The following is a 16587-nucleotide window of genomic DNA, read 5'->3' on the forward strand; positions in this document are numbered from 1 at the left end:
GGCGACGCACCCACACACTGACCAGTGACCCAGCCCGCAGAGCTGCGGGTATGATCAGCTGAGCTGCCTCGAAGCCTGCCCCTGCCACCCACGGCACAACCTGGCGACACCAGGCCACACCCCCACCACCTGAGCACCTTTATGGAGCACCTGACCCTGCCCTTCCCCGGGGACACCCTGCTGGTGGCTGAGGGCACCCCAGCCATCAGGGCACATGTGGGGGACAGACATTCGGGTCTTGCTCGGGGCCCTCCAGCTGTTCTGAGGCCAGGAGCACATGCCAGCAACCTGTAGTTGGCACAGAAGGTGGAGCCAACCGTCATGCGAGGATCAAGCTGTCATGTGCAGAGGTGTGGGCTGGGAGCCCAGAGAGGGGGACAAGGGGCAGGGGCAGGGCTGCCTACCAGAGCCCACCCTGGCATCCCGCAGGGCTGGAGCAAATGTCTGCTCAAAGCTTTCGGAAGACCAAAGGCTCATGGTCACTGCAGAGGCGGAAAAGGACATGTCCAGCGCTGTTGGCACCAAGAGGGCACACAGCCACTTTGTGCAGGGCTCTGGCTCCTCCCAGGATGGCTCAGGGCCGCCCAGCAGCTATCCAGACACCAGGGGAGGCGTTGGAGCAGTTCCGGGCTGTGGGCATGGGAACAGGCTGCAGGCTGGACCCCTCCTGAGCACACCACACCACAAGTGACTTGTGGGCCTCCTGCACCCTTGGAGCCTCGGCCAGTGGCCTCTGGACTCTCTTCAAAGTGCCTCTAAGACCCCTGCCAAGCACGGGGCTTCTGCATCAACTAAAGCCAGCGTTTTCCGGTGCAGCACACACCTGAAGGTGCTCTGGGGCCTTTATTACAGGGGGAGGCCACACTGGGCCAAGTCCAGTTGTCACCTTCCCAGGGTGGGAAGTGGGGTCAGCTGTGGAAAGACAAAACTCCTCTGTCCCCACTCAGTGCAGTTAACACCTGGTTCTGAGTGACAGGTGGGGCTGGGCCAGACCAGTTTGCGCTGCCCTGTAGACACAGCTTGGGGGTGACGGTGGGGGGCGAGGAGCCCCACCTCTGCTATGCTGAGGCCCCCACAGCGGAGGCCCTGAGGGTTCCAGAATTGATTCGTGGAGTGTCCTTGCGCGCTGGCTGGAGACTGGTGGGCAGCTACCACCGGATGCTGAGGCCGGAACTCGCCTTGGCCACTGCATGGTAGCTGGTGTGCAGCAAGCGGGTGGCCTGCTCCGAGTCCTCGCCCTGCAGCCAGTCCCGGTACAGCTCCTGGACGCCAGGCACGTCCTCAGGCGCCTCTGTCCTCACCTCGCGGTACAGCCTCTCCACATGCTGCAGCAGCTCCGTGCCAGGCGTGTCGGGCGCCTTGAGCTGGCCCCCACCATTCAGGCAGCCTGCGGGGAGAGAGCGGGCAGGGGAGAGGGTGGCTCTGGGGCTTCCGATGCGCCGTGCCCTGCCGCCCAGCGGCCCAATACCTGCAGGACAGGCCATGACCTCCACGTAGTGATAGGGGCAGCGGCCACGCTTAAGCTTCTGCACCAGGTTCTGGATGTTGCGGAAACCATAGACAGCGGCGAAGCGCAGCAGGACCTGGCCCTCCCGCTCTAGAGTCACCTCCCGAAAGTCCTTGTTCCTGCAGGGGACAGCCACCAGAGGGTCAGCAGCACCTCTATGCCGGCAGGACACAGGGAGGACAGGCAGCAAGCCTGGCTCGGGTGCACGGGAGCGTGTGCGGGCAGCGAATAGGGGACGAGGTCAGAGCTGTGGCCCGTGGCAGGGACCCCCCGCCCAACCCAGCCCTTCCCACTGACCTGAGGGGCCTGTAGGTGACCTCGTCCACGTGGATGCCAAAGAGTTCACGGGCTGCATACCGGAACACATGCTCCAAGTAGCCCCCAGAGCCTCCGCCCCGATGGCTGGTGATCTCCTGGGCACCGGGATCATCACACCTAGGAGGAGCGGGGGCACCTGGCTCGCCTGGGCACTCACTGCGCCAAGAGGCAGCTTGGGCATGACCGTTTCCTCTATCCTACATGACTGCCAGGAAGTGTCCACAGACCAGGGACCCAGCGGGAGGGGGCCAGCAAGGAGGGGGATCCCATGAGGGACTCACACACTGTCCAGAGGGGCTGGCTCCAGTGTGGACAGCGACACCCCCTCTTCCTCCAGCAGCCTGACCACCTCTCCTGTGGGGGGCAGCAGAGGCTCAGAGTAGGGAGGGCCAAGTCCCTCCATGGCCAGGGGTTGCCCTGCCCCTTCCCTGGCCCCAGCAGGCCTGTCCAGCATGGCCATGTGGGGCCCACTCAGACAGGAGGGTGCACAGGGGGCCGGGGGCACAGCGGAGTGCAGATTCCCCCGGCCCTGCAACTGGCACACAGGCTCACAGGCCCACGCTAGGGGCTTTGCTGAGCTGTGCATCCTCCATCCTGGCTTGGAGCCGGAAGGTGCAGCCTGGACCCCATTTCTGCAGCCCCTCAGGAAAGCTGCCCTGTGGGGACCCCTCCCCACCCCTCCCTGCTAGCACCAGGAGACAAAGGCCGGGAAGCAGCTCCAGACTGTGCCACTCCCACAGCCGCAGGCGGGAGCAGGGGAGAAGGGCCAGAGGGAAGGCCGGGACAGGCCTGCTGTGCCCCGAGCCCAGGCAGGCCCACCTGTGGTGATGACACAGTCCACCTCACGGCTCTGCTGCTCTGGGCGGAAGAAGTCAGGTCTGGATGCTTCCAGTTTCTTGTCGTAACACGGCATTACCGTCACGTGGTAGATGGCGGCGGGGCTCACACGCTGCAGGAAGCGTGATGTCCACACCCGGACCCCTCTGGGACCGGGCTCAGACATCTGTGCCCTTACTCAAGAACATGGCAGGGCCCTAAGCACTGACCTGCCTGTCACGGCTCTCTGGCTCATCACTAGGGCAGAGCTCACGGGCCAAGGAAGGGCAGGTCACGCCTGGGCCCGGCTAGCACTATCGGTGCCCAGACCCTCCTCCCCAGCCTGGCGACACTTGCTCCCTCCCTTCTGCAGGGGCCTCCCTAACTCATGACCTGCACCTTGTGTCAGCAACCAGGACCCAGCCAGGCTCATGAGGATGCCCAGGAAGCACCGAGGAAGGCTTGGGACCCCCCAAGCACCTCCAGGAAGAGGTTGTCTTGGCACAGACTCACAACCCACCCCCCCTGCTGGTCACTCACCTGCCGCTGGGCAATGAAGTCCTTCACCAGGACCCCCATGACCTGCTGCGGGGACCGGGCTGTGCTGATGTGGGGGACAAGCACACTGCCGTGGGTCTTCTCAGCGTAGCAGACCCAGCCTGGGTGAGAGACACACGGTCCAGGCGGGTGTGGGCGCCACCAGCCTCCCCTCCCCTGCAGGACGCCGGGCGCTGTGCATGTCTGGGGCATGGAGGCATCTCTTGGTGTACCCCCCCGCCCTGCACCTGGTCACCCTATCCAGTCGGGGATCACCTGGGCAGGCAGAGGTCAGCACAGGCAGGTCCTGTGCCCGGAAGCGTCGTACAAACTCCCGCTGGCTCTCCAGAAGGGTGAAGTTCCTGGAGAAGCTGGTGTCGAACACGTGGTGCACCCCTGCAAGGCAGGCGGCCACTTGCCATGGGGCCTGAGAGAGCCAGCCTGCCGGCCCCGGCCCCCCCAAGCAGGGTGCCATGTAGAGTGCAGCCCCAGGGCCGCTCTCATACACAGAGGCCAAGGCCAGCCCGCTAATGGCGACCCTGAAGCCCCAGAGACCATGTCCTGGCCCCAACAGTGTCCCCCCACCCCCGCCCCCACCCTACCCAGCATCTTGAAGAAGGCAGTCAGCTTCCTGGCAGTGTCAGTGGGGTTGAGCTGGAAGTGGGCGGCCAGCGATGCTCTGGACTGGGGCGAGACCGAGACAACCACCAGCCTCTGCTGATCCTGTGCTGCCAACTGCAAAGCCAGGGACATGCTCAGCCCGTGTGCTTCAGACACGTACGACCGATGTGCCTGCGACTCCAGCAGCCAGAGTGACCAGAACCCCACAGCCAGGGCTGGGCACTTTAGTACCGCATCAGAAGCCCTCACTGACGGGAGTCTGCCTAAGAGGGCAGCTGCTAAACTTGAGCAGAGGGTGCTGGGGCTGATGCTGGGTTCATGCAGTGTCGAAGCCTAACCACGGCCTACCTTGTTTGCTTCCAGAACCTTCCTCAGCTCCTCATGGCTCTGCTGAGTGATAAGGACAGTCTCGGCCGAGGTGACACAGCCACTACAGGCCAGGCAGTCGTCCAGTGAGACACGGGCCTTCTCCAGCCTCCGCGTCCCTCCATCCTGGAAGCACAGCAGTCATGCACAGGCTATGGACTACAAGCTGAGAGGCAGCCTCACTTCTCTTCTCCAATCGCGGGCGACTTTCCTTTCCTGTTTGGTTATTGAGTACACCCAGCCGGTGCTCATGGCTTACTCCTGGCTCTGTGTTCATGGGTCACAGGGGACCATATGCAAGCTGGGTCAGGTGCATGCAAGGCAAGTGCCTTTCCCCTGTACTATCTCTCTGGCCCAGGGCAACTTTCCTTAGGTGTAGTGGGCATCCAGCTGAGCCCCTCAGGCCTGCTGCAAGTGTCCAGAAGTGACTACAAGCGGGAGAAGAGAACTTTCCCCAATGCCACTTACTTGCTCGCAAAACCCTGACCCACATCACCTCCTGGGTACTATGGGAGATGACGCCAGGGACTCTGGTGCTTGTATCTGTCCTGAAATGACACAGACCCCTGCACCTTCCACCCCCAAGTCTGTGTCTGCAGGTCCTTGGCTGGAACTGATGTTTCTGGTCCCACCACACAGTGTCACCACCAAGGCACAAGGGCGTGGGCACCGGGCGCGCACACCACGCGCAGCTAGAACCCACCTTGACCTGGACGTAGCTGCCATCATCTTCCACGTGGATCTTGGGCGAGCCGGCCCCTGGCCTCCGGTCCACTTGCACCGGCTTGATGCACTCCTGTCCCAAGCAGATCCCAATCAGGGCTGAGGCTCCTCCGGGAGGACCCGGTAAGTGTCGGGGCCCGCCCCGACTCTCACCTCGGTCACCCGCGGCCCCCGTTTCCACGCCGGCGGTCCTGCCCCTGCCCCCGCCCGCAGAGCCTGCGGCCTCGCGCCGCCCGCTCCCGTCCGCGCACCCGTGTACACCTAACCCCCGGCTCCGTCCTCCTGCTTCGGGTCCCCCCGAAGGAAGTCGACGGAGCCATGCCCTGAGCACAACGCCCTCCGGGACAGCCCACCTGCGACGGCCCGAGGAAGTCATCCAAGTCGGTGAGCCGCAGCGCCCCGCTAAAAGGAGACGCCATAGCGGCCACACTGCCGTACCCACAACACAAATGTCGCAAAAATGGCGCGAAACGACCCGAGGTTCCGCCACGCTGCCAGAAAGCGCCCGAACGCCGAGGCGCCCGCCAGAGACCTGGCGCGGGCGCCCCCTGCGGGCGAGTCCCCGTCCAGCGCACGCCCTGCCCTCTGCCCTTTGACCTCTTTGCTCCGCGCAGTCCGTGCGCCGGGTCCCGCGCGGGCGTGGGTAAAGGGCGGAGCGCGGGGTGCAGACTAAGCTGCCCCCGGGTGGCACGGAGGCGCGTCCCGCACCGCTGTGCCCACGTGGTGCCCGCGACCACCGCCCGCCCGCGCACCCCTGTGCCCGCCCTGGCCCAGCGCGCTGTTCCACGGTGGCCTCCCTGGGGAGGCAGCGGTTGGGGATCAGCCCCACGGGGCGCAGGGTTTGCCCGGGCGGCTCATGGGGCCTGTGCATCTGTGGTGGGTGCAGTGTGCCTCCTAGGGGAGCCCCAGGGCCTAGTCCTGCCCAGAGCCCTAACCTAAGGATGTTGGGGACTTGCTGTGCTTTGAGAGGGACTCACCAGTGCTGAGCCAGCAGCCCCCCAGAGCACCTCCCTGGCAACTCCCTCAGCCAGCCCTAGCTGAGGCCACTTGGGAAACAAGGCCCAAGGGATTCAGCCCTGCCGAGAGGCTGGGAACACTCCCAGGGGTTTTCTGCCCTTCACACGCCCTCCCTCCCACCCCAGGGATCTCCCCTTCCCTCTGTTCTCTTGCAGGGGGTACCGCCAGACTGAACCAGGCCCTCCCCTGCCAGCACCCCAGCCCTTGACCTCAACTGCCTCAGACCTCTGGACAAGCTATGTTGGTTCTCTTTGAAATTGTGTCCTTCCTTGATTAAAAAAAAAAGCACTTCACTTGGGGCTGGAGCGATATTATAGCCGGTAGGGTTGCCTTGCACGTGGCCGACCCAGGTTGGATTCCCAGCATCCCATATAGTCCCCCAGCACCGCCAGGAGTAATTCCTGAGTACAGAGCCAGAAGTAACCCCCCTGAGCATCGCCGGGTGTGACCCAAAAAATAAATAATAAGAAAAGCACTTCACTCTCTCCCAGAATTTTCTTTTTGTTTTTTGGACCACACCAAGTAGTGCTCAGGGTTCGCTCCTGTCTCTGTACTCAGGAATCACTCCTGGTGGAACTCAGGGGACCACATGTGATGGTGGGGCTCAATCCAGCCTGTAAGAGAAGTTCCTTCCTCCTGTACTATCCCCCTGAAAATTTCCTTCCATTGGCACAAAAACCTCCTGCCATGCACAGACCTCCGCCTCAGCCCAAGAACTAGGGAAACCTAAGATGGAAGACCCGTTCCCACACAGGAAACCTCCAGTGGGGCTTGTGGAGCCCCTCCGGCAAGCAGGGCAGGATGTTCATGCCTGAGCCAGGCGGTTTGACCCCTAGCACGCACCCCAGAGACAGAACATCTGGAACACAGTGGAGGTGTCGCTTACAGTGTGGGTGTGTCTAACACCACTAAAGTTTTTTTGTTTGTTTGGTTTGGGGCCACACCCAGCAATGCTAGGGGATTTTCCTGGCTCTGCACTCAGGAATTACTCAGGGGACCACAGTATGTAGTGGATCAAACCCAGGTCAGCCTTGTGTAAGACAAGCACCTTATCTGCTGTACAATCTCTGACTCCTCATGAACTCTTGACTTAAAATTGTCACAGTTACTTGGGGCCTGTGTCCACTAAGATGCTGTCATCCACCTAAGACCTTTGATTGCTAACTTCAAGTGGGTACCTGGCAGTACACATGAACTCGGAGCTTGACCAAGCTGTGTCAAGGCAGGAAAAAGTACAGCAGAAAGGCTCAGTCCCTGCCAGGAGTGACCCCTGAGAACACCAGATATGGCCCAGAAACTGAAATAAATAAAGGAATAAGAGAGCGATACGTCAAATGGAGGGGCCGGGGCAAAGTGATAGTACAGCAGGGAGGGCATTTGCCTTTCACACCACCGACCTGGGTTTGATCCCCAGCATCGCATATCATCCCCAGAGTACCGCCTAGGAGTGATCTCTGAGTGCAGAGCGAGGAGTAAGCCCTGAGCATCACTGAGCATCACCCAAAAACAAACAAACAAAACAATAAAATGGAGGGGCCACAGACCTCCACTTAATATGGCTGCCCCCAGGTGCCAGAGGTGCTGGGGTGTCACGACACCCTGGAGACATCCCTGTGTCCCCTGTGGGAACCGGTGGGGAACTCACATCCTCTCTCCCTGTCTGTCTGTCTGTCTCACACACGCACACATGGGGCGGAACTGAGGGTGGAGCAGCCCTCCAGGGTCTTTTATTAACTCACCGCCCCTGGGGTGCTGGTGCCGCTGCCAACATTACACTCTGCAGTGCATGCTCTCATATTTTGCAAATTGTTTCATCATCATCATTAGTAAGTATTTCCCATGTGCTCCCCATGCACAATGCTGCCAGCGTTTACACACATGGGGGCACCAGTCCAGCTGAGACCCCAGAGAGCCCTCCAGGCTGTGGCTGGTAGGGGTGACTGACCTTAAGGTCCAGAGCTGGGCCTCTGCTTTGACTGGCCATGGGCCTGGGGTGGGGGTGGGGGGCACACAGTCCCCTGAGGCTTGAAATCCAGTTGTGCCCCCTCAAAGGCCCAGAGGGAACCCACAACTTGTCTGAAGTCCTGGCTCTGGCCTGGGCCCTGTGGCTCTGGGGTTCCTGTCGCTGGCTCTCCTCCAGAAGCTCTCCTGCTTCTCGGCTCTGACCCCACATGGCTGCCAGGCAGGAAGGGCCAGGGTTGCTGGGCAGCTGTCTCCCGGGGTGACCTGCAGGGGAACAGACCCTGGGCATGGGGGTACACTAGGAGGATCCAGGCCGCCACCAGGAACTGCACTGCGGGGGTGACAGCCATGGGGGGAGTTGTCTTTGCTAAAGCAAGTTCCTATTTTTCATTTTGTCTTTGGAACCACACCTGGCTGGTTTGGGTTTATTTTGGTCTTGGGGCCGGCCTGGTGGGGCTCCGGGGACCCTTGGTGGTGCTGGGGATCAAACCCAGAGAGGGCAAGGCAAGCGCCCTGCCCACTGCACTGTCTCTCCAGCCCCCATATGAATTATTTTCCTGAACAAAGGGTGGCTTCAAGTATTTGCTGCTTTCAGCAGTGGAACTAGCCTTAGCTAGAGCGACGGTAAGGAAGTGGATTCAGGAGCTCGAGAAGCACAGAATGGGTAAGGCGCTTGCTTTGCACAAGGCTGGCCAACACCACATGTGGTTCTCTGAATCCCGACAGGAGTGACCTGAGTGCAGAGCTAGGAGCAAGTCCTGAGCACCACACAGGAAAGAGAGAAAATGCTACAAAGGGAGAGAGGTAGGAGAAAGGGCATGGGCCTCCAGATTGTGGGCTCTGCAGGCCAAACCAGAGAGAGGCTGGTCACCTGCATGAAGGCCCTGGCCCCACGTGGAGGAGGCGGGGGAAACTAGGGCCCTCAGCCACTGCCCCACACTGCAGGGTCACACACAGCCACCCAGCCCGTAGTAAGCTTGGGATTCAGGAAGCTCAGAGGGGGCTGGGTCTGGGACTGTGTAAACTCACACCAAGTGGGGGGCACGGCACCCACAGCGGCGGTGGCTCTATCTCTCCCGCCACCCGCGTTCGGTAGTCTCACCCTTCTCCCACCCCGAAGAGGTCGATGGCGATGGTCAGGCGGAGGAAGGAACGAGGGCCAGGCTGGTAGGTATTAGTCGTAGTTTATTCTGATTCTCTCCTCATCTGTCTCTGCTCCTGTCTCTCTCTGTCTCTCCTCGTCTCTCCTTCTGTCTCTGCCCCCATGCTACTTCATTCTCCTTCTCCATCCCCCTTCATCCTCCTCTTCCTTCTGATCCTCTCTGAACTCTCTTCTTCCTTGTGCCCCCTGCCCACTCCTACAGTACAGTTAAATCCTCTCTGCATGAGGAATTGGGGGAACTATTACACATAGGTGTGGTCACAATCAATAGGGGTAGAAATCAATAGGGGTAGAAATCTTGGCCTCAGGGAAGACCGCTCCTAGGACAGATCCTTCCTCAGCAGGAGGACCCACCCTAGAGCATAATCCCATGGGCGTGCCTCTCCTCTCCTTGTCCGACGAGCATACAAGAATAATATAAATCATTTTGTATGGATACAGTAAGAAATATCTTAAACTTATATAATTGCTCTCCTAGGGCCATCTCGATCTCAGACTAAGGTGCTCAGGCCAGATAGTCTTTCCCACCCCTAGCAGGATCCTAGTCTTGTCGTTACCTTTGGATCATGACAGCATTTGTCTATGATCAAATTCTTAACTTATAGTTAAGAATCGTGGCACCTTGGCCTGGCCCATTTCGCTGCCAGGGTAGCTCACTGCTTGCCCTGGGTCCATTCAGTCCCTCGTCGGGACCCTGCTTTTGGGGTGGTAGGAACTAAGGGCAACTGACGCTTAAATCGAGAAAGATGCCCAGAAGTGAATAATATTCAAGGCCAATCAAATCCTAAGTTACAAAGCATAATGTTAATGGTCTTCCTGTATCTATACAAAAAGGATATTACTTTAAGGTAAACTATTCATAAGGCATAAGGAGAGGAGAAAGGCAATATTTCACTCATACGTATAAAATCATAGATTTCTGGGAAACTGATCTTACAAATTAACAAAGTCTGATTAAGGGGAAAGCTGATTAACTGGGTGGGAAGGGGAGTATAGGGAAGACTGTTTACAGATAAACACAATGGAAGTGGAAGTCCTTCAGGAGCACTGTGATGGGTGTAACCAGATTGATGGGTGTAACCAGATAAACCTAAGCTTCTTGTAGCGGGACAAAGCAATGTTACCCAACATGGGACCCCTGCCTTTGTGACCACACCGTCAGGCAGGAGATGTCCGGTGCATGACAGCCCTGGACAGGGGCGTCCCTGTAGCCAGTGAGACTGTATTGCTAAGGCACCACACAGCTCGTGAAGGGAACCATGGTGCATGTCAGTGGGTGCCAAGGGTGCTCTCAGGCGGGGTTCCCAGGCCCTGGGTGCGTGGCTGCAAAATCCGGAGAGACAGCAGCACTCCAGAGCGAGCTGCGCCCCAGGTCGGAGCAGGATGCTTCCTCAGGGATCCTCCCGGGCACCCTGGGCAAAGCCCAGCCAGCAGGCACAGGGTAGTATTTGTTGAAGGAAATTACCGCGGGCAATGAGCACCTCATTAGCAGCATAATCAACACACGCGCCGTCCCTTGGCGCAGACACAGCTTGTCAACAGGTGTGATCCAGCCCCTGCCCTGGGAGGCCGAGCTCCCGCAATTACAGCTAATGAGGGGCCTGCCGTGACCTCCTCCGGACTCTAGGGGCGCACCCTCTGGTCCTCACAGCTGCCATTTCCTGGGACAGGTGCACTGTAGACCTACCTGCCCAGAGCACCCCTGCACAGGACTCACCGTCGGGCACACTTGTCCAGGCACACCTGTTCAGGCACACCTGTTTAGGGACACCTGTCCGGGCACACCTGTCCAGGAACACCTGTCCGGGCACACCCGTCTAGGGATACCTGTCTAGGGACACCTGTCTAGGGCACACCATCCAGGAAACACCTGTCCAGGGCACATCTGTCTAGACATATCTGTCCAGGCACACCTGTCCATGCATATCTGTCCAGGGTCCTCCTGTCCCGGCATACCATGCCAACTCTGCTGCAGGTCTTGAGTTCCCCTCCCCCACCGTGGGGACAGTGGCTGCAGCAGCCACATGGAGAAAACCCTCCTTTTTCCAAAGAGGCTGGACCTAGAGTCCTGTCTTTCCCTGCTGCCCCCAGCCCCTCTGCTAGCAGGCTGCTCCCTAGCTTCCCAGGACTGTCCCCTCTGCCTCCCCCCAACTGTGTAGGAGTTGTGCCCTCTGCTGGCCACCCCCCACCTCCCCGTCAGACTGTCCAGGCCCCGTCAGGATCCCTGCAGGCTGTGTGGCCGGCAGGCTCCTGTCCCCTGGTCGCTACACAGCAGACTCTGGGCCTGTCTCGGGTCTGTGGGGCTCATCCTCAAGCCCAGGAAGGTTCCAGGTACACTCAGCAGGCAGGTCTGGCCGAGGAGCACCAAACCAATGACACGCAACTCAAAGGACGTGATCTCTGTTCCTGAGAGGTGTCCATACGGCTCCAGTCACTTGCTGCAGCCCCTGAAGGGTGGAGAGAAGGCCAGCTTCTCTTGGTCTTATTCCCCAGAGGCTCTTCTCAGGACTCTCAGCTCCAGCCCACGCTGGATATGAGCCCACACGCGCGGGAAAAATTTTGGAGGTTTTGTGGGTATTTTGAGTGCTAGCGATGGAACCCAGGGCCTCAAACATTTGCCCTCTGAGCTGTGTCCCTGGCCCCAGCCCTGGGAGGGGTTCTGCGGCAGAGGCTGATCTCCCCACCCTAGGGAAGGGCTTGAAATCTGACTCTCAGGCTCGAAGAGGGCGCGTCACCATCACCAAGACAGAGGAAGTCCCGGGGTGCTGCTGCCGGCTGAGAAAACCAGGGGTGAGGGCCACGGCCCCCACAACCCGAAGCACCTCTGTTCTCGGAAGCTCATCTCAAATCTGGCTTCTTAAACTGTGGATCTGGCCCCCGCGGGGTGGGGGACATTTGGCAACAGGAAACGGTTTCCAAACACAGACCAGAAATCCGTTCAAATTCCAACAAGTTCGCATCCAGGGTTCTTGGCTTTGCCCCTCAGGGAGGGAGAGGTGTGAAGTCGGGCCCCCATCCACCTGATGCGGAGTGGGGTCTAGGTAGCACTCCCCACACTGCCACAGCCCGGGGAAGCTCCCGGAACAGTGCTCTCAGGTCAGCCGCTCCACTCGCTCCCCGGCACCTCCCACCCTGTGCTTCCCACAGCCTCCGCTCCTGTTTACGGTGCCCCCCACCCACAGACACTGCCCCCAGCCTCAAACCTGGCCTGCAGGAGGGTACGCCACCACCCCCCCAGCCAGGGCACTGGCTGCTCCTCCCCGGTGGTGGCTCACCCACACATTCCTGCCGCACCCAGCGCCGGCTCCTCCCCGTTCTCCCCAGAGGCTGTGACCGCTGGACCCCAGCCCCCTGAGGAACCCGACCAGAGCAGCTCAGGTTTGGTGGCTGTCCCCAAGGTGACGTGAGTGTCAGAACAGCAGGTCTGGGGAGGGGCGGGGATTCCTAGGGTCTCCTTCCTGGGACCCCAGCCCAGTGCAGACTCTGTACCTGTGAAGTGGGAGGCCAGCACTGGACTCTCCTGCCAGAGACTCTGGGTGGAGACGTGGGGGAGGCTGGCCTGGGAGTGGCCCCTTGGCCCACCAGTCTGTCACTTGCCCTGTTTTCCCCCAGAGGGAGCCTAGGGGTCCGCGTGGCCAGTGCCCTGACCCAGGTGTGGCCCGGACTGGTCTCACATCAGGCCAATGACCTGCCCCAGAGCCCCAGCCAGCTGCCGCTTCCTCACTGGCCCCAGTGGACAGGGAGTCCAGTGCTGAGGCCAGGGTGGGGTCGCTGGGGGTGCTGAGGAAGTGGCTACACAGTGAGTGGGGGTTGGCGCTCAGCAGCCAGAGTCACGCAATGCCCATCCCAGCCTGCCCGCTGGTGGCAGCAGCATACAGGGGCCACCATGAGTCTGGGCCTTCCCCGCCCCACCCCCCCGACCCAAGTCTGCGGCGGCTCCTGGTGGGGGTCAGGCCCCAGGGAGGCTTGGGGTGCCTGTGGGATACAGTTCTCACCCAGCGTCTCCCCCACCTGCTCCCACATTTTCTGGCCCGGTGTCTGGTCCCCACCCCTGGCCCAGGCAGGTTTCTCCCAGGACACTCCCCAGACTGGCTCGGTGTCAAGCGTGCCATGCAGGAGTGCAGGCCCGAGGGGGAGTGCCCAGAGGGGTATGGCTCCGGGCAGGACTGAGGAGGACTTGCCGCTGGGCGCTGGGAGGGAGGTGTTTGCTCCTGCAGGTCGCACCCTGCCCAGAGCACAGTTTCCCATACCTCTCCCCACTCCTCTACTCCTTACCCCTCCAACCCTCCTCTCCTTACCTCTACAACCCCTCCACTCCTCACCCCTACAACCCCTCCACTCCTCATCCCTTCCCCCCCGGCCCACAAACTCTGAACTTGCTGCTGAAGGAGGTATCCACTGGCAGGTTAGAAGGGTCTATGGTCTCTGATTCTGCGGACCTCAGAGTCCTGCAACCTTGTTCACCTGGCAAGACTGAGGGTTGGACAAATTCTGACATTGATGGGTAGAGGCAGGGTTGGTAGAGGGGAAGGAGATAGATGCTCCAGCTGGGACACTGGACCCCAGCCCTAAGCTGCTCTGTCGCTGGAAAGACAGCAAGCCCAGAAGACCTGCCTCTTGGCATGAGCCTCCTGCCTTGCCCTCTGGGGAGCTGCCGGGGTGGGGTGGGAGCCTGGCACCAACCTGTGCCTACAGGTCTGGCTCACAGCTGGAGCCTCTGGACAGAAACCTGGCCCCCTGCAGGGTGGGCAAGCCCTGGGTGCTCCAAGAGTAGGGCCATGGTGGCACAGAAGGTGCCATGTGTGGCCTCAGGGTTCTGCCTCCCACAGACCATGGCCCTAAGGCGAGCTCACCCTGCACTGGGGTCCCGTGGACCCCGTTCTCGTGGCAGCCTCCTGCTCCTGCATGTCAGCCTCGGTGAGTGAGGGAGGCTCCAGTGTCTGGCGCTGTGGATCCAGAGGGGGCTGGTTGGCACCTGGGGGTCACCTGTGCCCTGTGGGGTGGTAGGGGCTCAGGCCTGAGGAAGGGCTGGGGAGCAGATATCCACACCCTGAGCAATTGGGTAGCAGAAGGCTGTGGAAACGGCCCCTGAGCCTAAGTAGGGGTGCGGGTGCACTCCGGCCCCGGAGCTCCGACACCCCTTCCAGCCCTGCTCTCCCACAAGGACTCCTGCTGCTGCACGGGGCACAGACAGAAGACTGGAGAATGGTAAGAGTGCTCCCGGTGGGGTGAAGGGGCTCCCTGAAGCCAGACGCTCAGCTCAAACTGTGCATGCTTTCAGGGCGCCATGGTCCAGAGGCAGCCTCGCGTCCTCAGGGGCTCTGAACGGAGCTGTGTCCAGAGCCAGTCAGGTGCCAGCCCAGACCTCAGTGGTGGCTTGGCGGGGGGGGGGGGGGGCTCACCTAGCCACACCGTAGCCCTTCCTGGGTCTCTTGCTCTGCGGGGTGACAACTGAATCACCCTGGGATCAGTGGACAGAGGAGGGCACATGGGAAGAGCAGGCTGACCCTCACCTGCCCCAGCAGAGAAAGCCTGTCCACCGGGGCGGAAGCCCCAGAGCGTGGACGAAAGCCTGGTTCTGTACCAAGACTGGGAGCTGGATGCCTGTGTGAATGCGGCGCTGCTGGAGGCCAACATGAGCAGGGTGGACGAGGTGCCCTTCACCTACCAGCAGCTGAGGATTTTCAAGTGCAAACTGGACCAGGTGAGTGTGGCCTAGGACTGGCCTCACCATCAGTGGGGCAGTCTCAGCCGCCCAGGGAGAGCTGGGCCCTCACAGCCTCCTCCCCACCCAGCGCTACCCACTGGGCTACCCTGAGTCCCTCATCCACCGCCTGGGGTACTTCTTCCTGGAGATGACTCCTGAGGACATTCACAAGTGGAATGTGACATCGCTGGAGACAGTGAAATCTCTACTTAAAATCAGCAAAGGGAGGAAAATGCATACTCAGGTGAGCGCCTGGGGGCTGGGGTGGGAAAGGCAGGCTGGGGGGAGGTGGTGCCAGCTGGGGGCTGGTCTTTCCTGGTCCCCTGGTACTGAGTGACCAGCTCCTGCAGGTAACAGCCCTGATCAAACGCTATGTGGCGGGAAGGGGCCAGCTGGACCTGGACACAGTGGACACGCTGAGGGCCTTCGTCCCCACCTATGTGTGCTCACTCAGTCCTGAGCTGTTGGGCCATGTGCAGGAGAGCGTGATTCGGTGAGTTCCGGGTCCTGGGCATGGTTGGACACCCGCCCTGGGCTCATGGCCACCCCTCTGTATCCCCAGGGAAATCAGGGCCCAGCACCTGGAGGGGTGCAGCCCCCAGCAGCTGGACATCCTCTACCACAAGGCCCGCATAGCTTTCCAGCACTTGCAAGGGACTGACTACCTTGCCAAGGTCCAGCCCTTCCTTGGTGAGCGCCAGCATCAGCCCTGCTGCGGGCACCGGCCCTCACGGCCACTCCCTGCATTGTGCCGGGCTGGGGCTGACCCTGAGAACTCTGAGCCCTTCCTCAGCCAGAGGGTCAGGGAGTCACCATGCAAGCTTGGGTGGGGACTCTGTGCAGCCGCGGACTTGGGGGGCCTGTAGCCACAGGGGAAAGCCGACTCCCGCTCAGAGCTGTCCCTGTGGCAGGTGGGGCCTCCACGGAGGACCTGCGGGATCTCATCAGGCGGAACATAACCATTGACATGGCCACAATGAAGCAGCTCCAGCCTGCAGCCGTCAAGGTAGGGCCACGGTGGGGGGCGTGACCGAGCGCTTGGTGGGCGGGGATAACGACACAGGGGCGTGCCCAAAGACCGGTGGGTGGGGCTTCCACATATCTGGTGGGCGGGGCTAAGGTTCCGTGGGTGTGGCCTGAAGCTCAGGGCGGGACTAAAAGCTCTGGGCAGGATATGGGAAGGACAAGGGACATTGGGAAAGAGGGACCTGAGGACAGGATCTTTGGAGAGAAGGCTCCATAGTGTGGAGTGCAAGTCCTCTCAGTGGGCAGGAGCCTCTGCTGACCCCCTGCGGGGCTCGGGCAGCCCCTGACTGTCCCTGAGGTTCAGAGACTTCTGGGCCCAAACCTGCCGGGGCTGAAGGCTGAGATGTGGAGTACTCCTGTGCGGGAGTGGATCGTGTCCACGCCACAGAGTGAGTTGGACCAGCTCGGACTGGGACTCCAGGGGGGCATCCCCAATGGCTACCTGGACCTCTACCTCCCAGACGGCCAGGATGTGAGGGGCAGCGTCTGACCTGCACCCGAGGCCCAGGGCGGCTCCCATCTGCTCCCAGCTCTCTCTGCTCCTGACCTGAGTCCACCACTCAGACTTCCGCCAGACGTGGGGTGTCGCCCTGCTGTGGAGGTCCCAGGAGAACCAATAAAGTGGGTGTGGTCACTGCAGCCTGCTTTGGTGTTGTGGGGATGCCGAAGCTGTGCCCATCCTGGACAGAGCAAAGAAACATAGGCAGGACAGTCATCTGTCCTTGTCTTTTATTCAAATCAGGTAGTGGTGTCAGTGCCGCAGGAGCCCTTCATGGTCCTGGTGGAGGGCAGGGGTGGGGGGATGCCCAGCTCCGAGTCTCAGGG

General features: G+C 60.8%; 2 protein-coding genes across 2 annotated transcripts; one reads left to right on the top strand and one right to left on the bottom strand.

Moving 5' to 3' along the window:
- Positions 1–923: 923 nt before the first annotated feature.
- CIAO3 (cytosolic iron-sulfur assembly component 3) lies at positions 924–5377 on the bottom strand. The gene is made up of 11 exons (XM_056135196.1): positions 5242–5377; positions 4869–4961; positions 4148–4291; positions 3781–3913; positions 3455–3574; positions 3182–3300; positions 2645–2774; positions 2107–2179; positions 1805–1942; positions 1469–1626; positions 924–1387 (listed from the first exon to the last, which is right to left on the bottom strand). The coding sequence occupies exons 1-11, from the start codon at positions 5305–5307 to the stop codon at positions 1149–1151; spliced, it is 1413 nt and encodes a 470-aa protein (XP_055991171.1). The 5' UTR covers positions 5308–5377; the 3' UTR covers positions 924–1148.
- On the top strand, positions 5349–16362 carry MSLN (mesothelin). The gene is made up of 12 exons (XM_056135100.1): positions 5349–5442; positions 12212–12247; positions 12354–12427; positions 13859–13946; positions 14194–14237; positions 14311–14380; positions 14552–14733; positions 14825–14980; positions 15087–15229; positions 15299–15426; positions 15648–15742; positions 16043–16362. Exons 1-12 carry the CDS (start codon positions 5349–5351, stop codon positions 16250–16252), a joined length of 1320 nt encoding a protein of 439 aa, XP_055991075.1. The 3' UTR covers positions 16253–16362.
- The last annotated feature ends 225 nt before the right edge of the window (positions 16363–16587 follow it).

This window comes from Sorex fumeus, unplaced genomic scaffold, assembly GCF_029834395.1.
Source record: "Sorex fumeus unplaced genomic scaffold, SorFum_2.1 ptg000110l, whole genome shotgun sequence".
NCBI classification, from domain to species: Eukaryota; Metazoa; Chordata; class Mammalia; order Eulipotyphla; family Soricidae; genus Sorex; species Sorex fumeus.

Excerpts from the sequence above, each read along its gene's own strand:
- MSLN (XM_056135100.1), top strand. The coding sequence starts at position 5,349 with ATGGCGCGAAACGACCCGAGGTTCCGCCACGCTGCCAGAAAGCGCCCG. Across the intron at positions 14,238-14,310 it reads AGACAGAAGACTGGAGAATG|GGCGCCATGGTCCAGAGGCA; the intron begins GTAAGAGTGCTC and ends GCATGCTTTCAG. Across the intron at positions 14,981-15,086 it reads GGAGGAAAATGCATACTCAG|GTAACAGCCCTGATCAAACG; the intron begins GTGAGCGCCTGG and ends CAGCTCCTGCAG.
- CIAO3 (XM_056135196.1), bottom strand. The coding sequence starts at position 5,307 with ATGGCGTCTCCTTTTAGCGGGGCGCTGCGGCTCACCGACTTGGATGAC. Across the intron at positions 3,914-4,147 it reads AGGTTCTGGAAGCAAACAAG|TTGGCAGCACAGGATCAGCA; the intron begins GTAGGCCGTGGT and ends CTGGCTTTGCAG. Across the intron at positions 3,301-3,454 it reads GCTGACCTCTGCCTGCCCAG|GCTGGGTCTGCTACGCTGAG; the intron begins GTGATCCCCGAC and ends TCTCTCACCCAG.